Source organism: Leptinotarsa decemlineata, unplaced genomic scaffold, assembly GCF_025532065.1.
Source record: "Leptinotarsa decemlineata unplaced genomic scaffold, Ldec_3_MD MMD2_tig00004307_RagTag_RagTag, whole genome shotgun sequence".
Lineage (NCBI taxonomy): Eukaryota > Metazoa > Arthropoda > Insecta > Coleoptera > Chrysomelidae > Leptinotarsa > Leptinotarsa decemlineata.
This window is the reverse complement of record NW_027412606.1, coordinates 20,141,284-20,164,037: the sequence shown is the minus strand read 5'-3', so window position 1 is coordinate 20,164,037 and position 22,754 is coordinate 20,141,284. Positions and strand designations below refer to the sequence as shown.

General features: G+C 35.8%; 1 protein-coding gene across 1 annotated transcript; it reads right to left on the bottom strand.

The window, feature by feature from the left end:
- Positions 1-12,039: 12,039 nt before the first annotated feature.
- LOC141483991 (uncharacterized) lies at positions 12,040-14,076 on the bottom strand. The gene is made up of 2 exons (XM_074179127.1): positions 13,925-14,076; positions 12,040-13,861 (listed from the first exon to the last, which is right to left on the bottom strand). The coding sequence occupies exons 1-2, from the start codon at positions 14,074-14,076 to the stop codon at positions 13,150-13,152; spliced, it is 864 nt and encodes a 287-aa protein (XP_074035228.1). The 3' UTR covers positions 12,040-13,149.
- Between the last annotated feature and the right edge of the window lie 8,678 nt (positions 14,077-22,754).

Sequence of the window (22,754 nt, the reverse complement as noted above, 5' to 3'; positions counted from 1 at the left end):
CAAGTTGGGAGATGGGCTTGGCTGTGACGTCAGGCATCTCTAGTGGATAGCAACTAGCAATGTGAATCTTTCACGGTTTCATGGTGGGGGTGACTCACACTGTTTAATATAAAAGAAATGCCTGGCACACTATGAAATCAGTAGACGAATATATCTGCAGCAGTTAGCAATTGGTAGAGTGTTATTCAGTTCGTAATAGAAGGAAGACGGTGAGTGTATTTGTCTGTTGGAAATTGTTTATATTTTCATATATATTTTCATCATGTCCGTTTCGAAAGTAGACTTGAATAAAATTAATAATTTGATTGTACAGGAGGTTGAAATACTAGAGCAAAAGGCCTTATCATCATTGCCAATTGATGAAGTGTACATAATTAAAAATATGTCAACTTATTCTACACGATTTGGTAAATCAATTTTATTAACTTTGCAAGATGTGAGCAATGATAAATTATTTAAAACATGGCTACCAAAACGTATTTCGTTGCAATTCAGTGATGACGATATATCTTGTATCAACTCATCAGGTGGTAAATATACGATGATGTATTTAGGACAGAGCCAACAAAGTTTTGCTGGCATGAAAACGCGATCTCTAGTCAAATTCAATATGATTGAATAATAGTAATAATTTATAGTGAATTTCTTTAGGTCATAGCTTACAAAGTTTTTTTGGTGTGAAAACGATAACTCTAGTCAAATTCAATATGATTGAATAATAATAGTAATTATAATGAATTTCTTATTGTTTTATTAATATTCATATATTAGATGATAATTATATGGAAATATAAACATTACTAACTTAGTTGAATACACTCACTTTGTAACTACAAGTAAAATGGGAATGTGAGTATTATATCACTGAAAAATTTTAGGTTGCTTATTGTTTTTTTTATTCGATTTCAGTTCCACCACTTAAAGATGTGGATGCAGTACGCAAGTCAAGATTGGGTCGATATTGTAGATCTCAAATCATCGGTTCAACATTTGTCGTCTAAATTGAAGGTGTTGGGTGATGGAGCCGAACATGCAAGCGTTTATGATTTGAGTGTATGCTATGATGAAAAACAAATCGAATTATGCCTTCGTGATGCTGAGAACTATTGGAGTGGTGCAGAAGTTTGCAACAAATTTTTGGATAATGAATTGGAATTGTGGCAACTTTGTGAGGTTATGATTGAACTGAACCTAAGAAGATTCCTGTATAGCCTCCAACCATACTTGCCAGAATGGATTATTCATCACTTTGAATTGAATGATGAAAATCGAGAGGAAATTGAAGATGGTCGCGAAAATGATGATTATGAGGAAGAAGTTATTTTAGATAGTCTGTATGTTCCTGTAAATCATAAATAATGTCAAATAAAAAACTTTGTATTATTTTCATGTTTTATTTATTTAAATCTGATGAAATACAATAGAAAATGATTACAAAACAATAAATATGATATAAAATACAATACATGATATAAGTCAGTTACAAATAAAAAAAGATCATAAAACATTATATGATAGAGTGAAAAAAAGTGTCAAAATCTGCTATGAACTGAACCATCCATTGCATTGTATGTTAAAACTGTATCATGCAAAATTAATGCATATACTTTAGTGTTGTCTGAAAACTTGGTCTTCCTCGTCTCAAACTCAATCTTTATATCAATAGTTGATGATTTTGTTGCATTCGGTTGATGGGAACAATCGATGACGAATAGTGGATTCTCTCTAAATTGTCCAATGTCCATCAGAGGTTCACTCATATCTTTATCATAATAACTTCGCTGGAAACTCTCAAAAGCATAATAAGCAGGAGCATCAAGTTTTTTATCGAAATTCAAATTCCAACGCTCATATGGATAAACTTCAGAATTCAAGTATACTCGAATACTATTGATATCAGCAGTTGTGAATTTTGTAATATCTTGTGTTCTATCTTCAGATGTGGTAGTACTTTGGAATGCGATGATGACAAAACGAGGAGTTTCCAATGCGTTAGTTGTTTTGATGGCCCATATGTCTGAAGAAGTCCCACGTAATGATGGTAGTTCATAGAGGTCCCACATACGATACGCCAACTTGATTTTGGCATTCAGACCGCTTTTGTTTATTCTACTCAAAAGTTTGAGCTTGTGTTTATCATCTGGTACAATATGCCTTATTTTCCATTCGATTTTATTTATTTCCAAATCAGCATCAACCTCACCTATATATGAGTTTTTGAATGATCGAGCGATAATCAAAATCAATTCCTGTTTGGCATTCAAGATACTTTTGTTGTAATCTTCAGCAAAACCCATCAAATATTTCAGTGGTAGTTTTCCACTAAAAACATGACTGTTTGTATCCAAGATATCTTGCTTCAATTGTGAAAGTCCCCAACCAGATGTCAATAATGTGTTAGCATGAGATTGTCCAAATGATATCATGGTTTTCATTGTAGATGTTATCCCAGGTTTTCTAACAACAGCCACTTGTTCACCACCCATTTCATAACGAATTTCGTCAAAGAGAAATGCAATTGCATTATTCGAGAGATAGCATGTTTTCGCTACATCTTTGGGGGTGAATTTACCTTCTATGTAAATGAAGCTCTCGGCAATATCTAGTATAACATCTTGATTATTGATTGCAATTCTGATTTCATCCGAATTCCTGAATAGCGGTGATCCATAGGGCTTATATGTGTGCTCATGTAAACTTATGAGAGAATGATCGAGCACTGGTTCATTGAATATATTCAACTTTTCATTGTTTGTTTCGAGCACCATTGTTATTTTCTCACTTTCAATCCAATCGATTTCAAAAATTTAAGATCACTCACAGACAGAGCGTTATGTGCTAACTGTTTAGCATACACTTGTGGAATGAGCTTCTTTTTATGCACACCTTTCTTTTTGATAGTGCAACTCGTTTGGGATTGTTCAATGCGATTTTGTCTATTATAAATGAAACCCATAACAACAGTTATTCGATTTTCTTCAATTCCAAAATAATGAAAATCTCTTCTTCACTTCCAAAATCGATAAGGTTATTTTTTTCATCCAAAATACGCACTGTAATGTTGTGAATCAATTGACGACCTTCTGGACTGACAGGCATATATATAATACTGTGTGGTTCTTTAGTGAGATTGTAGCCAGGTTCAACATCAATATCGAATGAGAAAAGAATGTGGGATCCTTCACCATTTATATATGAACCAGATATTATATTGCAATCTAAGCGGATAAGTCTCACAGTTGTAATGTTTATTGGTAATGATGATTCATGTATCTGATTTGGTGGAAATATTTCATGAGCGAACCCCATCATTTCTGCTATTGAATTTGGATGTGTCAGATCAATTTCATATTTGGATCGCATTTCACATTTGAATGTATTATTATTGGCGTGTAGATAGAAAATATCATCTGCAACGACATCATTTGGTTTTTTATCATGAAACAATCTGAACATGATATGTTTCTGTATGACGGCATTGATCTCTTCTATTTCATAAGCACCACATGGAATTTCAATTGTCAACTTTTGGGGTATCGATGAGTTGTCATTACTGATTCTAAAACTAACTAAGTTATTAGCTTCAGTTATATTATTGATTGTATTGCACCCATAGAATCCCAAAAGTCCTAATCCATAACGACTGTTCCTATCCAATTCAATTGGTGGAAAAAAATCCGCACTCAAGACACTTGTCCCGACAGCTTGTAGCTCGAACTTTCGTGACATGACTGATGAATATTTTGAAACACATTTCAATTTATCATTGTACACAGCAACAGCACATTTGAGACAATTTACACTTTTTGGAAGGTGTTGTATTGTAATAAGTATCATTTTTATTGATACCAATATTCACATCCTCTATATTACAAATACAACACATAGATTTCCGAGGTATAGGACCGTCATTAACATCCGATTCTGAATTTTGATCGTGGTGGTGGTGCTCATAACAATATCTATGTTTCATTATATCGATGTCATCTTGCAGATGCTTAGGCAACTTTTCCCAAACATATGCAATCTCATGTGCAACACATGCAAGTATCACTTCCTTAGGCATATTTGCAAGCATCACTTTATCCATTTTTTTCAAGGTACCATATTTTGAAAACATTCTAAGTGAAAACCCCATTCCCTTGATAGCCTCCCGATCCAGTTTTGGTGTTGAATCCATTTTTATTTGGAAAATTATTTAGAGAGAAACTGCAAGCACAAGTGACCACAGAGAACTGTATTAAATTTCTGTTGTCGATCATAGTTATATTTGATTTTTACATTCGAACATTTTCGAAAGAATCGAGTCAATTCCAATGGTGGGGGTAGATCTCCAAAACTATCGAAATATGTGACTTCTTTCCCACATTTTTTATATGCCACCCAATGTGTTCCTGGTCCACTTATTCCATCTAAATTAACAATAGCTGTCTCGTTTTGTTTTGGACCTGAAGATGGTAATCTATCACGCATAAAAACACCACGAAAATGTGGAATTTTCATTTTTTGTGCATAATAACTGAGATCGAGATCAGTAAGAGGCCTCTGAGGTAGGGGTTCAATTAGTTTTTTGTTTTGTTTGTGGCTTTGTATGGTTTTGAATATAGTCCTAAACCTTTACGGTATGGTTTGAGATATATTCCACTTCCGCGTTTGCCTAATGCTACAGCCTCCATGGTTTTATTGTGACGATTGGCTTCCATTAAAGCCGCTCTGCTGGCTTTTGCCGAATTCACGGCCTTGGTAATACCAGCAGCGGCTCCCGCCAAACTTCCTAGTGCGGATAGTCCAGCAAAAATTGGTATCAATGGTAAAAGTCCACCGATCTTGGGAACAGGAATTATGCGTGGTGTGCGGATTTTCTTCTTTCCACCGGCAGCTTTAAGGTATTTACGTGCCGCCTGCAATGCCACAGTGATAGCTTTTTTGCTATTATTCGTCACAAATTGATTCCCACCAGCTTTCTTCAATACATTTCGCACTTTATGGACTATCCCAGCACCAAATGCAACTTTTTTAATTTTATTTTTCTTCGTTTGTTTCCTCTTACATTTTTTCTTATTGGTACTACAACCCATGCCCATATGTCTTTTCGCTTTCATAATGTTGGTGACAAGTAATGCAGCTGCTCTTTCCCCAATACTCGCGTCCTTCGATTTAACCCTATCCCAAGCGCTGTATTCAAGTTCTTTGTCGGCTAAATGTCTTGCTGCAAGATCGGATGGATGCTTAGAATATTGAATATCGTGTTTTTTGCATTCAATATCTAATTTATTGATTCCAGGGTCGTTACGAGCTAAACGTTGTTTCAATTTTGTACCCGCTCCACAGTATTGATAACCTCCAGGTAGATGTAATTCGAAAGGAAGTTTGTTTATTAAATCATTAACAAAACCACAACCTCTTTTAATTTTACGATCACTTTCAATACGTCCGTATCGTTTGATGGTACACATTGAAATGAATAAGCTAATAACATTTATATAGTCTCCAACCACGGCACGATGCGCATTGTAAAACAGAAAGAAAAGTTTGCTGTAGATAATCTAGATGAGAAATTTGGTTGTGGATTGAATGGACAAAGGGTATTCAGACATGGTCCACTACTTCCATCATCAGTTCGAGGACTCATTATAGGACCTTCAAATTGTGGAAAGACGAATGCAATGATATCACTATTAACACATCCACAAGGACTGAGATTTAGAAATGTGTATCTCTATTCGGAATCACTCAATCAACCTAAATATCAGTACTTGCGAAGTGTTTTGGAACCTATAAAAGGATTAGGTTTTTATACATTCAGCAATAATGCAGAAATAGTGGAACCCTCCGACGCTAAGCCTAATTCTGTTTTCATTTTCGATGATGTGATATGTGAAAAGCAAGATATTATTAGATCATATTTCTGTATGGGACGTCATAAGGATGTTGATTGTTTTTATCTAGCACAGACATATTCACGGGTACCCAAACAGTTAGTGCGTGACAATACCAATTTCATTATAATGTTCAAACAAGATGAGACGAATTTACATCACATTTATTCAGATCATGTTTCACCCGATGTAACATTCAAACAATTCCAATTGATGTGTGTTAAATGCTGGGAGGACCAATATGGATTTCTAGTCATTGATAAGGATAGAAAAATAGATGAAGGTAGATATCGCAAAGGATTCGATAGTTTTATATACCCATGATCTTGTTTTTGGAACTTATTCGATCACTGAATATTGTAGTGGTCACTTCACCAACGAATTAAGCTTTAATTCAAAAAAAGGGCATTATGAATACAAAAAAAGATCCTGAAAATAAAAACAATGAAATAAATTTGAAACGTCAACTAGTAGAGACAACAGAAGCTGTCAGGCAGAAATTCAACTCTATCAAGAATGATAATATTGAAAATCGTACGACACTTGAAAGATTGTATGAGCCCATAATGAAACCATTGAATGTTTTATCATCAAACGCTACTTCTAAATCACCAGTGTTATCACCAAATCATGGAACTGTTCAATCTACTTCAAATTATCCCATGAGTACTCCAATAGGAAGAAAACAATCTTTTGGTAGTGTATCATCTGTGAATAGTGACACGAGCACACTTCAAGACGATATGAGAACAACTCTATTCGAAACACCATCATCGTCCCACATCGATTCCTCGGATCCTGACATCTCACCTGTTATGAATGAAAGTGGTGAAGATGTTTTGATGAAACATTTGAATAATATAAAATCTAGAAATCCAGCATATGATGGAACATTTGGCGTACGTATGGATCCAATTACACAAAAGCTGAAAATGGGAAGTCTAGTGGTAAATTTCAAAGATGGAAACATTTCATTTTGGGATGCTAATAAAGTGAAAAAATATGAATGCGCAGGTAGTCCAGAATTGTATGATATGATTTTTTTGAAGAATCCACAAGATGTTGATAATGAAGAAACTCGTCAAGTATATTCCAAAATATTAAAAATAACGAATGCTCCATATAAACAATATCATCTGAAGAATGGTTTTAAAAATACAAATTCTAAAAAATTTCGTGAAGTTATCAAACCTCTATTAGACTCACGACAATATCCAATAAGAAGTAGAAGTAAAATTGGTGGAGCACTCAAACGAGTGAAAATGGAGAAAATATATAATTCTAAACCTGTGAATTATGTGTACTGGAATTCACCGAAAGAGTTAGTTGCTCGCCTACGACTATTGGTAGCTTCAAAGTCAGCCGGACATACCGGACATGATAATGAAATAATTTCAATAATTGAAGAATTACGTGAAGAAGGTATAATATATTAACATATTCACATGTAATGATCACTGTCACATCATCATTCAATGCAGTAACATTATCACCTTTTCTCTTTAATCATATTGAAATAGAATGACTAATGAAATAAGTGATGTCAAACGACAAGTTGTTAATGAATTACATAGACCTGCAAGACGTAATTTTCGTAGAAGAATAACCACCATCAAAGGTTTTGCAGATCTATGGCAAATAGATTTAGCTGAACTGCAACCTTATGCAAAAAGTAATGAAGGATACCGATATATACTTGTAGTGATAGATTGTTACTCCTAATATCTGTGGACTGTAGCAGTTAAAGATAAAACAGGTAGTACAGTAACTAATGCAATGAAACATGTACTGAAAGAAGCCAAATACTCCCCCAAACACATACAAAGCGATCAAGGGAAAGAATTTTTCAATAAAATCTTCTCATCTCTCATGCGAGAATATAATATCAATCATTATTCAACATTTAGCACAAAGAAGGCAGCTATAGCAGAAAGAGTGATTCGTACAATAAAGGCATGGCTCTACAAGGAATTTTCGATGAGAGGTCACCACAAATGGCTTGATATTCTTCCAATTATAACTAGTAGATATAATAATAAAGTTCATCGTACAATAGGTATGGCACCCATCAATGTTGATTCAACAACAAAATTAAAATTCAAGGGTATCAATGGAATTGGAGGAAGACAAAGTAAACCCAAATTCCAATTAAATGATATTGTACGTATAAGTAAATACAAACATATTTTTGAAAAGTCTTACACTGCGAATTTTACCACGGAGCTATTCAAGATTGTTAAAATTAATAAAACCATCCCAACGACTTATAATCTTGAAGATATGAATGAACAGCCGATTAGAGGATGTTTTTACGAAGAAGAGTTATTACGAACCGAGAATCCTGACGTATATCTGATTGAGAAGGTGTTGAAGAGAAGAAAAAATAAAGTATATGTAAAGTGGTTAGGCCTTCCTAGCGAACAAAATTCTTGGATTGATGAATCAAATATGGTTTAAATGTATATAATAGTGACTTTTATGAATAAAGTAATATTAAAGTTCATTATTGTTTTCATTTCAATTATAAGTATGTGAACTGAAAAATATTGCAGCGGTAAACATTGCCCCAGCCATTCGCAATGTTCTGTGTATACCAAACCAAATTAATTGTATACTCCATTCCCGCTTATATTTTTCAACTCACGATATTGAAAACACATTATCATTCCCAAAACTAATCGCCGTCACTTTGAAATGCAGTATCCAACTCTTTTTGCCAATTATCTCTCACTGATAATGCTGTCTCATAAAGCTTAGTCGACTCCTCAAGCTCAGCCTGAGCTTGCATTCTCGAACGTTGATGGAATTGCTTATCTTTACCAATTTTTGAACGGAGTTCATCAGCATCTTTAGACATTCTAGCCAATTCAACCTTCGCTAATGCAATCTTGGCATCTAATGCTTCAAGAGTTTCATTATTAGCATTAATAGCTCGCTCACTCTTTTCAAGTTCAGCAATAGTCATCTGTGCCTTTACAAGACGGCATTTTGCTTTCCTTTTCATTTCCCCAAACCGATGGAGGGGACTGAAAGAAGATAGCGGTTCAGCTTTCAAATCACTCTTCATTTCTTTAGGAGTACCTTTTGGCTTCCTCTTCGATCTGTCACTTTTCGTTGCGGGTTTTTTCTGTCGCACAACACTTTTGGATTCTTTCTTTTCTTTAAAGTCAGTGACAATCGATGAAGATGCCTTAGTAACCTTCCTCTTGATTGTTCTAGATTTCTTATCAACACCAAGAGGAAGGGTAGATGAAGAGTGTTTGAGTGATGATAATTGCGAAACGATCGGATTTTCAATAATAATTTGCTCATTTGGTTCTGGCACATCTGCAAAGTTAACGAAGTCGTTAATATCAAAATCATTTATCGAATCTTGACTCGATAAATGTAATACTGGAATATTTTCAAAATCAGTCTGATCGATATCAACAAGTGGTGAACCATCTTCAGCAATCAATAGCGGCATAGAGCTCATGATTATTAAGGTCTGAGGAATGATATGTGATAGCAATAGAATGTGGATAGGAAAGGTGATGATGTTACTGAGACCTCACCATTTATAGAAGAAAATAAACTAGCGCATGCGCTCTTTCATCAACTGGCACATGCGCTCTCTCACTAAACTATTCACGCATGTAACAATCTTTGTCATTTAAGAGGAAAACTTTGTGTTGCATGCATGTATTTTTAAATGTTAGAAAATAATACAAATAAATTCAAAATATATATATATATATATATTTATTAATAATAGAGGACAATAACGATAATAAAAAATGAAAAATGTTAATATGTCTCTGTGGATGTGGAACGTTCTTTGACTCTATTCCTCAATAGTTGTTGCTCGTGCGTCAAACACCAACATTGAAAAAAATGGATTCTCCTATTGGGGTAGAGTTGACCAACCTTCTCACACAGATCCCAAGTACTTCTACATGCATTGCATACATGATTCCAACAATTCATGGAATATGTATCACAACGCAAACAACGTTGCAGTGGAGTTGGAACGGCAGCACAGGTACCACAAATATTTCTACAGATACCTATATTGTTAAATATTATAGGTTCGGAACACTTCAGACACTGTAACTGTTGTTGACGATAATCCGATTTTGTTCGCTTCGGTGGATGAGAAGGAGGCGATAGTTGAATCCGCAACACGCAATCACTACACATACCAGTACATGGATTGATTGAATCCTTAGGTCTACTTATTTGACAAAAGTAGCACACAATAGCCCCTGCAATCATCATTGGGTAGACACACACTTTTGGTTTTTCATTCCACTCTTTTGGAAACGGCATTTTACTAATTCGATTAGAAATATTAAGAGATGACTTACAGAAACTCTGAATGCTCTCTCCTATACCTACGATCTCTATTTATACAAATCAACATCATGTGGAAGTATAGTGGGATAACTTCTCCTACTATTCCACTCTAAACGAGTCAAGTGGGAGTCGCATCACCTCCTATATAAGTTGACTTGCAAACCTAGAGTTCATTCATTCACTCTCTACAACTGTGAGCAAACAACAACAAGATGAATTCTGCAAAAATAAATGCTGCATTAAATAGAATAGCTGCTGTTGATGAAAACAATTGGATAGACGAATCAGATGATGAGGATGTCAATGTTCCGCTAGAGGAAGTAATAGTTGAAGCAGAAGATGTTGGAGTCGATGAAGATGAGATAGACGAAGTTGAAAACGAGGCCAACCAAAGCGACGAAGATGATGACGTGATGGAGTTTGAGAGGGTCATGGATGAAGAAGGAGATGATGAAGGGATAGAAGCTGACACAACTGAAGGTGATGGTGCTATGAGGATCGGTATGCGAACACTCAATGTCAGTGAGACACTGGAAGATCCCTTGGATTTGTATTGTGCATTGGATGCATACGTATTGATCAGCACAATAGATGGAGAGAACAAAAAACTATGTTGGTGCTGCTTTCGGTTTTATTCGCATAGAAACAATAATGGAGGGTGGTATGCCCATGTCAACACCCACAACACTGTCTCAATTATGGAAATGGGACAGAATTGGTGTGAAGCTTGCGAGAGGCCACTAACAAACTTCACCCGAGTATCTACATGTATTATATGTAATAATGTCCAACCTGTGGCACAATAACCGTGGACCTACTGGTCAAAAAAAAAACAACAGCCCTTTTCAGGGCTACATTATTCACACAAACAGTAGTTAGTTGTATTAGTATTCATAGATTATGTGACAAATGAATACTTTGACTAATAAAAGTCTAAGTTGGAAATTTGTTAGTCTTTGAATATCTATACATTATATGACAAATAAATTACTATTTGTTAGTCTTTGAATATCTATACATTATATGACAAATAAATTACTACTTTGACTGAAAAGTCGAAATTTGGAATTTGATAGTCATTGAATATCTATGCATATGATGAGTACTACTTTAAATGAAAGTTGAAGTTGGCATTTGTCAATCATTCATATGCATATAATGATGAATACTTTCACATACATATATTTCGTTTGAGATTATAATGTTAACATAATGTTAACAATGGTATGAATCTGTTTCTGTTTGAAAGTATAATGGTAGCTCTGAAAAGAGCTATTTTTTTATTGTTTCAGTCTTTAATTGTAGCCCTGAAAAGGGCTGTTATTTTTTTATTAATCCATGCAATGATATGGACTAACGCTCCTCATCATCAGAAACAATAATTATGGTATCGTCATCTGAATCAGATGATATACTAATGATATCATCCTCATAGTAGTCATCTGAATCAGATGATATACTCATGATGTCGTCGTCGTCATAATCAGCTGAATCAGATGATATACTAATCACATCATCCGCATTATTATCGTCAACAGCATCTATGTCGTCCTGAATACCTTGTTCCACTCGTTCTGCGAAATCATCAGGAAGATCATAGATTCGCTGCAGAAATTGAGCGAAGGTTGTACTCAAATGATCAGACGTTGAATCTATTTCATGTACTTGGATGGGTCCTGTACTCGACATTGTGGAAGAATGATATAGAACTGGGATTGTTGCTATATTTATATTGGAAGAAATGAAATGGAGGGGGTGAAATGTAGAACAGTGTTTGAGATTCGAAAACATCAAGAATGAAACTCTGAGCGATTATTAGGAGAAATTCTAGTGATTATTATGAAAAAAAAAAAACTAATAAGAGGGAGAGGAAGGGAGGAAGACACTGCCCCAGCCTCGCAGTGCCTCGTGTACACCAACCAAAAAGTGTGTACTCCGTGGAAGGAAAGGAAAGGAAATGATGGACGAGTAGATGATTATATGTCATCATCGGAATTGAGGACATCATCATCGATTAGGATTGGGGATGGCGGAGGACTATCCTCGATGAGGATAGGGGATGGTGGAGGACGTCTAACGTCAAGCTCGTCATCAGCATCATCACCAGAGTCGTCGTCGTCATCATCGTCGTCGTCGCTACTCATTGGGACAATGTCATCATAAGCAGGGTCCCACCATCCGTCAGGATCTGGATATTCCGAGTCATCCAAGTGTCCTTCGTCACTGCCAGTGACATGTTGAACTTGCATCCTGATGTCGTGATCCCGGTATTCGTATGGCGGACTGTGGGGTTCCGTGGTGGAAGAGACTACCTGTACCTGGCTGTTATCCCAGTAATTGAAGTTGTACCCCTGATCCGGGCAGCTATAGGGTTCGGAGGTTGAATCGGGTTCCATCTCGATGCTAGCTGATCAACTGAATGTTTCATCAGATGATTTCTACTTTTATACTTTCGAGAGGGAGTGGGAGAGGAGTGGAACATTGAGTAGGGGTAAATTGTAGTGTGACATAAGACATATTCAATGAGTAGGGGTAAATTGCAAAGTGACATAAGACATATTCAATGAAAGAGATACTTGAATGGATAAAATACAAATGAAATATACTTGTCGATTTCACTATGAAACATGTCTATTTTTTATTTTTTAAATTTTCTTCACATGAAATTATTTACAAGTGATTAGAGAACACAAAAATTGATGTGAGGTATTTGTCTAGAAGAACTTGGAATTGAAATAAAAAAAATAATAATAATAATAAGAGGAAGTGAAGAAAAATGCTCCAACCATCGCATTGTTCAATGTGTACCAAACCAAAAAACAGTGTACACCCTTTATTTCACTTCCTTTTCCTTTATTCCATATAAACTTAACAAATACAAACTTAAAACTACCATAATTAAATACTCCTAACTAACCTAAAACTAATCTTATATTTACACTTCATCTACAAAAAGAGTGTCCATAACTGTCACTATTTTTTTGTACAGCTTTATCGAAGAGGTCTCTGCTTTACACCTTTCCTGCATAGATGCATACTTCCGATCTATTTCGGCCATTTCCTTTTGGATTTCCCTCCGTCGGTTATCCATTTCAGCCATTTGTCGCTTCATGGTAACCAACGCGGCCTCGCTAGATCGGGCAGCTCGTTCTGCTTTCTTGCATCTCTGCAGAAAAACACTCATCTTTTCACTAACCTCTCCGATAGGCTGTGGCACCAACACCTCAGGATCCGCCGGTGTCGCTGGCAGCGGTGGTAGTCGCGTCACCAACGGCGACAATATCACCAACTCCGGAGAAGGACTCCTCGGAATTTTCACTGCTGCTGGTGCTGCTGGTGGTGTGGAGGCCCTCTTACGAGAGGTCGAAAAACTACCTGCATAAGGATTAGTCCTATTGCAAGTAGCTCGGTACTTTGAAATAGGACCAACCCTTGCTGCAGGTCGTTGGCAAACCTTCTTCACAGCCCTGACTTCCTCCTCCTCCTCGAATAAGTCAGGGCTAGAAGATCTGCACCTAACTCGCGAACGCGAAGTGGTTGGCTGGTCACCCGTCACCGCTCTCGAAGATGCTGCCTCCTCCTGGTCAGCGGACACCGGCAGAATAGATGCCACAGCATTATTCACCTCCTGTGTATTGGTTGCCATTCTGAAAGAGAAGAAATAATACAAACTTAGTTGATATAAAAAATAACATTCCTAATTTACTTACTCAAATATCAAGTTGGTCGTTGGAACGTACTGCCTTGTTGTGGAGTGGACTGCTCTCGATGAGATGACTTCTCGAACTGAATGTTGTGGAGTGCTCTCCGGAGGGTATCGACTTCGATGCGTGAGCGGTGGGAAAATGGTGGGAGCGCACATGCGCGATGAGGGTAGGGGTGTACATGCGCAAATGTTGGGAGTCGGGGGGGCGGGGCTTCGGGGAGGGGAGGGGCGGGGCTTCGGAAAGGGGGCGGGGCTTCGGGAAGGGGCGGGGTATCCGAAAAGTTGTTGACGACGGGGGGAGGGCGTGGCCCTAACGGGCCACGCCCACTGCCTGGGCTCCGCCCAGGTGGGTGGGGCCTCCGGCCCCAGGTAGGCGGGACATCTGGAGAGACATCTACGCCCTCTTCGCGCGCGCGTTCGTAACATAATATGCAACCGAACACCTAACCTAACGTATGTATTAACGTAACCTAACCTAGTACGCTAACCTACCGCTATGCAACCGAACACCTAACCTAACGTATGTATTAACGTAACCTAACCTAGTACGCTAACCTACCGCTATGCAACCGAACACCTAACCTAACCTAACCTAACCTAACCTAACCTACAGTAACTATTAACCTAACCTAACCTAACGAGGGAATACTAACCTAACACCTAACCTAACGTAAGTATGCAGCTAACCTAACGTAACTATTAACCTAACCTAACGAGGGAATACATTCACCATGTTGGTTCCATTAATACATCATCAGTTGGTTTTGGTTTTGGTTGTATTATTCTATGATTTGGATTAATGTTCAGTCCTGGATATCCCAGTCCACCTGATGATGATGGCCTGACTTTATAGTTTCTCTCCAAAACTTCTTTATGGTTTTTCTCCAATACTTCAACTCTCTGTTCCAGTACATCATACTTTTTCATTGTAGTCCCTGTTATGTTTGACATAGCATCAAATTTTTTATTTGTAGACGCTGTTATGTCAGACATTTTTATGTCTACATCACTTGTAAGTTTGTCAAATTTACGAGTGAAAGTTATCCGAGCCTCTGCAATTTTATCGTCAAATGCTTGCCGGGCGTCCCGAGCAATATTGCCTATTGTGGATTGTATTGCAGCTTGTAGGGCTAGAAGTATAACTTCCTTTGCTCCATTAATTTCCCCCTCAAGATATGATACAGTTACACAATCACTCTTGTCAATTGGTTCACTTGTATTTTTCAATATTTTCCTTTGCATGTCATAATGACCATCTTTTGTTAATTTAAAACCATTCCCAGGAGGACCTCGAATGACATTACCACCCCATTTTCTTTTTCTACCAAACTTATCGATTGTTTTAGACATTGTGCACTCTACGATGATTCTCTTCAAACTGATATTTCTGTCATTTACATTATACTATATATTGCAGTAATTGATTAGGGAAATAGAAATAATACAAATAAAATTTTAATCATTTTATATTCATTACAGTAATACATATACATACATACATAATACATTAATATCACATTACTTCTATCATATATTATTAATTATAAATGGCTACATAAATATCAATATTGAATTTTCCGGTTTTGAAGATATTGAATGATATTTCAATCATTGATCTCGGCAGATAATAAATTAATCAATTGATCCAATGGAGTCTCCTGAGATTGTGATTGTTGAATAATATTACTTATCCAACGAATGTTCTCATTTGGATCGTTTTCATAAAATTCAATATCATTATGACCCCAAGGAAGAGTGTGGGTAGTATTCGGAATGATAAATCGTTTATCGTCGTGATATGATAATGCAACTTTATTTTTTAATTCAGTATACATATCATGTAACACGCTTCTAAATGAATTCATCTTTCTGAATATCATACCACCTTGTTCGACGATTTTTTGATAATCTTCGCATGTCAATTCATTCTTTATTACAGATCGTTTAACCCCTTTGGCTTTCTTAAATTCACCATCAACAGATTTCACATAATATGCTTTAGCACCTGTACCATGAAAACTCATGATTGGATCATTTGGAAATTCATCTTTGAAGTTACCCAAGACTGAACTTGTTACTGGAATATTGAATTGGTTAACTATACTGTAATTGGATGTATCAAATCTACTTATGTTAGTTTTTATGAATTCATAAAAATTTTCTGTGTTTACTTTAAGAATGAGCGAGTCGGTATCTGTGTAAAGTAAAGAGACATTTTCATCAAAGTGTTGTTTGATGCATCCATAGAAAAAGTCATACATGACTGTTTTAGATAATTCTAATATGGAAAATCCCAAATATAATGGTTTATCGTAATGAACCTTCACTCTACCCAATTGAATGGCAACGAAATTATCAGTGAAAATTGAACAATTTTTGAAATTTGGTTTGGCTATGAGAGTGCTGGCACCTATATTTTTCTTTATATTTTCCCAATGTGTAACGAGTCTAACATCAATTCGATTATCTACATTCTCCATTGTCTTTCCATACACCGCATTATTCATTAGTTTATAGAAATCTTTAACAGATTTGTTGTTAGACCTATTACGCATTTCAGTATTAAGATCTATATAGGGTTTCATCCAGCATGATTGTTTGAATTTCAATACTCTATGTGTATTCATTACAATCAATCCATTTTTGACAGCTTGCTGTAGATTCCTATAATGAACAATATATTTTCTTTTATCATTCAAATTTGGAATTAATTTGGGAATTTTCGATTGTGTACGAGGTGGTATTATTTTTTCGACTAAAAATGGAAGGTCAGAATGTTTATCATGCAACTCTTGTGGATAATGAATGTCCACTTCAAATACATACCCATACGGACTATCAGTACTCACATCCATCACATCGAGATTAAGAATTTCATTTGGTGTCAACCATGTAAATTCACTTGTTGGTAGAGGTTGTGACATACTGTGACCGTATAGATTTGTTGCATCTAAATATGTAATGAATGTGGAAGGTTCGTTGGGATTATAATTGGGTAAAAATCTATTATTTGCTATATGTTTCCTCTCGCTACATTGACTAATTCCACCTCGTATACCTTTTTGAAAAAAGTGAATCATATCAATGTCAGTTAGTAATTCCAATTCAACATTAGTGAACTTCAACATGGCATCCCATGATAATCCAGGTGCAGTGTAATATTGTGCCGGATCTAAGTTATATATCTCCAAACTTGTGGTGCGGAAGTTTTCAAAAATATCACATAGTAGCAATACATCCGACTTCAAATACAAATCAGAGTATTCCCCCAAATTCTGACACTCGAATAAATTCCAAACATTTCTAGCCCTATCATAATCAGTTTCCGATATATGTTCACAATTGAGTGTGTCATAAAACTGATTTTTTGTCGGAAGTAATGGATAATTCAATTTGTCAATGTCATCAACAAAACTATATGGAAATACACCTTTCTGTCTCATCAAATTGAATTTCTCAATTTGTGGGAAATGTTTGTGCATCTCCAAACATTGATCGGAGGTCAAGTTTGCACCCAACTTCTCCAACGAATTAGTCATAAATTTATAACTATCGATAAATCTCATTTTGAGATAATTCTTCCTAACCACACCATCTTTATCGGTATAGCTGTGTGTAAAGAGATGCTTCGTGAAAGATATATATTTCTCTTTAGTTTGCGGGATAACATCAACTTTCTCTTTATTCCTATACAATTCTTTTATGAATAAATGACAATCATAACCACTTAAATTATGAAAAATGATAGGTATGAAGTTTGGTATTTTGAAATTCAAATTACATTTCGAGTGAGCGGCATGTGATCTTTTCTTTCCTGTGACATGACAATGATCTCTTTCTTTGACGTCACCATCAGTAAATGCTTTATTACATATACCACAAGTTCTGGCTGCAACAAACTGTTCTTCTTCTTCGACAGTTTGTGTATCCATTGGTTTAGGGTTTCTGAGATGATTTTCATGTATCTCTTTCAAATCATCTTCAATGCTACTCACAAATTTCTGAGCTGCATCTACACCCCTATATGTAACAAATTTTGTCAAATCATCATTATATGAACACTTTATCAAATAAGCAAATGAATATGGGGCATGTTTGAATGTTTTAATCGTGTATGAACTTCCAGGATTTGGCTCATTCACATGAATCGGTTTAAGCACTGATTCAAAATCAGCATACACTACAAATGGCACCCTCATTTGCCTCTCAAAGTTTTCAAACATTAGTTTATTTTCCGCAACCATTCTACCATATTTATTGATCTTTAAATTAGTAGTTGGTGTTGTGGTACTAATGTGATTACAATCATACATATTATGACGTAAAAGCAATCTCTCATCAGAAAAATATATCAAACATCCGTCACAAAAATATTTTTTCTGTCTATGAGCTGATAGTTGATTAGAAACTAATCTTGAAAGATCTTTGATCCAACAATAGTGACCATTACCGGAGTCATCAGTTATAAACAACAAATTGACATGTCTCCGGAGTCTTCTCTGTGAGTATCGCAATGGACCAATCACTTCATACTTCATTTTACCCTTCTCAAATGTACTCTCTAAACCGTAAACATTGATTGAAATATCATTCCTATCTTCGAATATTTCGATACTCTTATTATTAACTTTAACCGGAAAATCCATACCTGTGACATCTAAAACAGTGGAAAAATGTGGATATGACGTAAGTTCGGACACTCGACTATCTGCAGGATATAATGCTGATGTTATAGCCCAAGCAAAACAATATTGATCTTCATTACGAACATTCACAACAGCTTTCTTCCATTGAATACATTGAGGCAGCTTCACATATGAACGTCCTTCCAGTGGACTGTATTTATTAATGTTGACCTCGAGAAACAATATTTTTTCACAAGTCCAACCTGAATTATAAAAAAAAAATATTACTATTCAATCTTATTGAAATTTTTAAAAAATAAATACCTGAGTCACGATCCTGGAACTCAGTCGTTTGAGCCACAATTACATCACGGAATCCATCAAAAACAGCATTCAAATCTGAAGATTGGTCCACTATTTTATTTTGGGAATTAAATGACTTCGTGTCCCTCGAATCATCAGTCTGAAGAATATAATTCCCAAAAACTTCCATATTCACCTTGATGCTTTTATGGATCCTGATGGCTGATTCCAGTAATTCAATGACCTTCTGCCTAATCTTATTGAAAAATGACATGTAGTCACTGGTTACAATCGAACTCTCCACCCTGTATGTAGCAATGCGGCAATTGAATGCATTCGTTATAATTTGAACACCGTCAGACAATTGAACACATGCATTATTTTTATGACTCATGGTTCTTCGGTGAGAATTCACTTGGGTCATAGGAATTGTCACATTACAACAATTGCACGTATACATAGGTGTTGCATTATCCACTCTCACCCGTTTCACTGCAGGCCCTCCTTGGCAACTCTGGAGCTGATGCCGACGAAGATTATCACTACGAGTGAAAGATTTACCACAGTCACAGGAATACATTTTATATAATAGTTCTCACTAACTCACTTGATGTAAACTGACATAGCCAACACTCGTACGCTTCTTAAATACACTCTGATAGGACCCGTCAAGACGTCATAGCCAACCCCACTTCTCAACTACATGCGCCAAGATTACCTCCCAACTGAATGCGATAACAGATGTCGATATACGAGCAAGCAGTGGTCGTTGCGGTCTCGGAGAGGGTAGTCGCTAGGCAAACGGTCCTCGGCTGCCGTTGTGTCACCATCGATAGCGGGGCTAGAGCGAACCTTCATCGCTTCGGGAGAGGTGAGGGCAGACCGATGAATACGCATTACTCTGCCACACGTCGTGGAGTGAACATTTCGCTCTCTAGCCGTTGAACGGTTATTGCTGTGACGTCACTCCACTACTAACTTGGTGCCCTAACACCGATGGAGCATTTATTACTTGGAGGATCTTCGAAGTATGCAGACGTATGTTTGTACATAGACAAACAAGCACATGATGAAACCCTGTACCGTGCATTCTCCTACACACACACACACACATAAACACACAAAATCTCATATGAAAAAAAAATCTGAACGATCCATGCACCAGACACTTCAAGGTCACAACGCCTTGACTTCACTGCACAACAAAAAAACTTCACCAAACAACAACCAATAAAAAAAGCAATTAATACGTCATAGTGGTGGGGGGAGGCCGAGAATCAGCTGTAAACAACTACTAATGACGTCTACAGAAAGTGAAAATTTCGCAAATTTTTTACTGAACCAATCTCAAATTATTATTTCCAAACTAATCAATGACTATTATTCATAATCCCAATATCCAGTTAGACTTTGGATGGAGACATCTTATAAATGAACATACCCTTTGCAATTTTTCTGCGAATAAAATAGCTACCAGTATGTCACAAGAAAGTTCAAATATTTCCACTTCACACAAACCATGGAAGCACGGTTCAGATAAGATTTTAATTTTTGTTATATGATCTGCTTTTCCCTAACCTGAAACTTTAGTTTTTTTGTGTTATTGTTTTTATCACTTTAGTATTTTTTATTAACGGCAAGAAAAAGAAACATTTGTAGTGTTCGGAAACGGAAAGCCCCAGGAGATTACTATATAACCTCGTTAGGGAGATGAAGATCTATGATGCCAATAAATAGACAACAACTGCTTTACTGTTTGATTTTATAAAAAACGAAAGAAACGTTTAACGACTCTAACGTCTAACATCGTTGCGTCTAACTCGAAAACCATGTTCGGATAGGGAATTTTCTAGTTTATTCGTGAAAATGAGAAAAAACAAAAGTTCAACTCCAAAAATTAAAAATGACATGTAACGATGATTAATTGTTAACAGCACTTTTTTGCCGCATGATTATGAACGTTCATGCGGCGATTTTTTTGCGATTCGCAGAAAAATTGCGAATATTGGCGAGGGTTTGAACGAGCCCTTATTCCCGCTTCAAATTCATTTGAGTCTTGGAATATCTTTATAGAGTAGTTCTCGACATTTTAGTGAAACTTTCGTGAACGCATAAAGCTTATTAACAGAGATATTTCAAAAAATTATTGGAAAATGACATATTATTTTTCTCAGACATTTTCCCACGGCACTTCAAATCCATTTGAGTCTTGGAATATTATTGTAGAGTATTTCTCGACATTTCAGTGGAAATTTCGTGAATGCACAAAGCTTATTAACAGAGATATTCCCAAAAATTATTGGAAAATGACATATTATTTTTATCAGACATTTTCCTACGGCACTTCAAATCCATTTGAGTCTCGGAATATATCTATAGAGTAGTTCCCGACATTTCAGTGGAACTTTCGTGAACGCACAAAGCTTATTAACAGAGATATTTCAAAAAATTATTGGAAAATGACATATTATTTTTCTCAGACATTTTCCTACGGCACTTCAAATTCATTTGAGTTTTGAAATATCATTGTAGAGTATTTCTCGACATTTCAGTGAAAATTTCGTGAACGCACAAAGCTTATTAACAGAGATATTTCAAAAAATTATTGGAAAATGACATATCATTTTTCTCAGACATTTTCCTACGGCACTTCAAATTCATTTGAGTCTTGGAATATCTTCATAGAGTAGTTCTCGATATTTTAGTGGAAATTTCGTGAACGCACAAAGCTTATTAACAAAGGTATTTCAAAAAATTATTGGAAAATGACATATTATTTTTCTCAGACATTTTCCTACGCACTTCAAATTCATTTGAGACTTGGAATATCTTTATAGAGTAGTTCTCGACATTTAAGTGAAAATTTCGTGAACGCACAAAGCTTATTTACAGAGATATTTCAAAAAATTATTGGAAAATGACATATTATTTTTCTCAGACATTTTCCTACGGCACTTCAAATTCATTTGATGTTGTAATTGTTATCTATTAATTATTTTCTATATTTCAGTGGAAAATTCATTAACGATCGTCTACTATTAACGGAGATATGAGAAAAAATATGTCAAAAATATCAGTTTTAATTTTTTCCACTCTCAAATATTCTGCAAAGTTTTTTTAAGAAAATAACAGATATTGATATATTAGAAATGTTTCGTTTCTATTACATTTAGGGCACCCTTGAAATCTACTCAAACTATTTTTTTCGTAATATGTTACAATCTGGGGTATACAAAAGCGTGGCTAGGAATTATGTGAAACTTGGCAACAGTGGACGAATATTCTTCTCTATCACGATGTCGATGGTCTACACGTTAAAAAGCGTGGCTGAAAAAGCGTGGATAACTTCACAAGTTACACACAACTTTTCATCCACAGTTTATGACGAAGGACAATCGAACAGGGTTTAGAATGAGATTTGCGAACAGTGTTGCCAGATTGCAAATATTAATAATTCTGCCTGTATTTTGATGTTATCATTTTAAAAACACGATATATTACTGAAACATGTCGAATAAATGAGTCAGCATTCTACATAAACTCATTATATAAGCCAACTGTCCGTATACAAGCAGTAATACCGAAAAAAAATGTGAAATAAGAGTAAAATATTATTCAGAAAAAAATCATTTGTACCGAAACATGTAGCGAATGAGAACTGGAAAAATAGTTTCTCGGTAAAAATTTTCTGACTTGTAAAAAGTATGTCATTTGAAATATCCTGCGTTAAACAATACCGAATGCCCAGGAAAGACTCATTCACAAAATATCAAATTTCTCACTGATCAAAAATAGTTTGTTGACGAAAATTTCAGAATTATATCAGCGAAAGTATATCTATCGACGTGCTGAAACAGATTTGCGTATCATTCGTTTCTTGGGTGAGAAAAAAAATAGTTCCATATA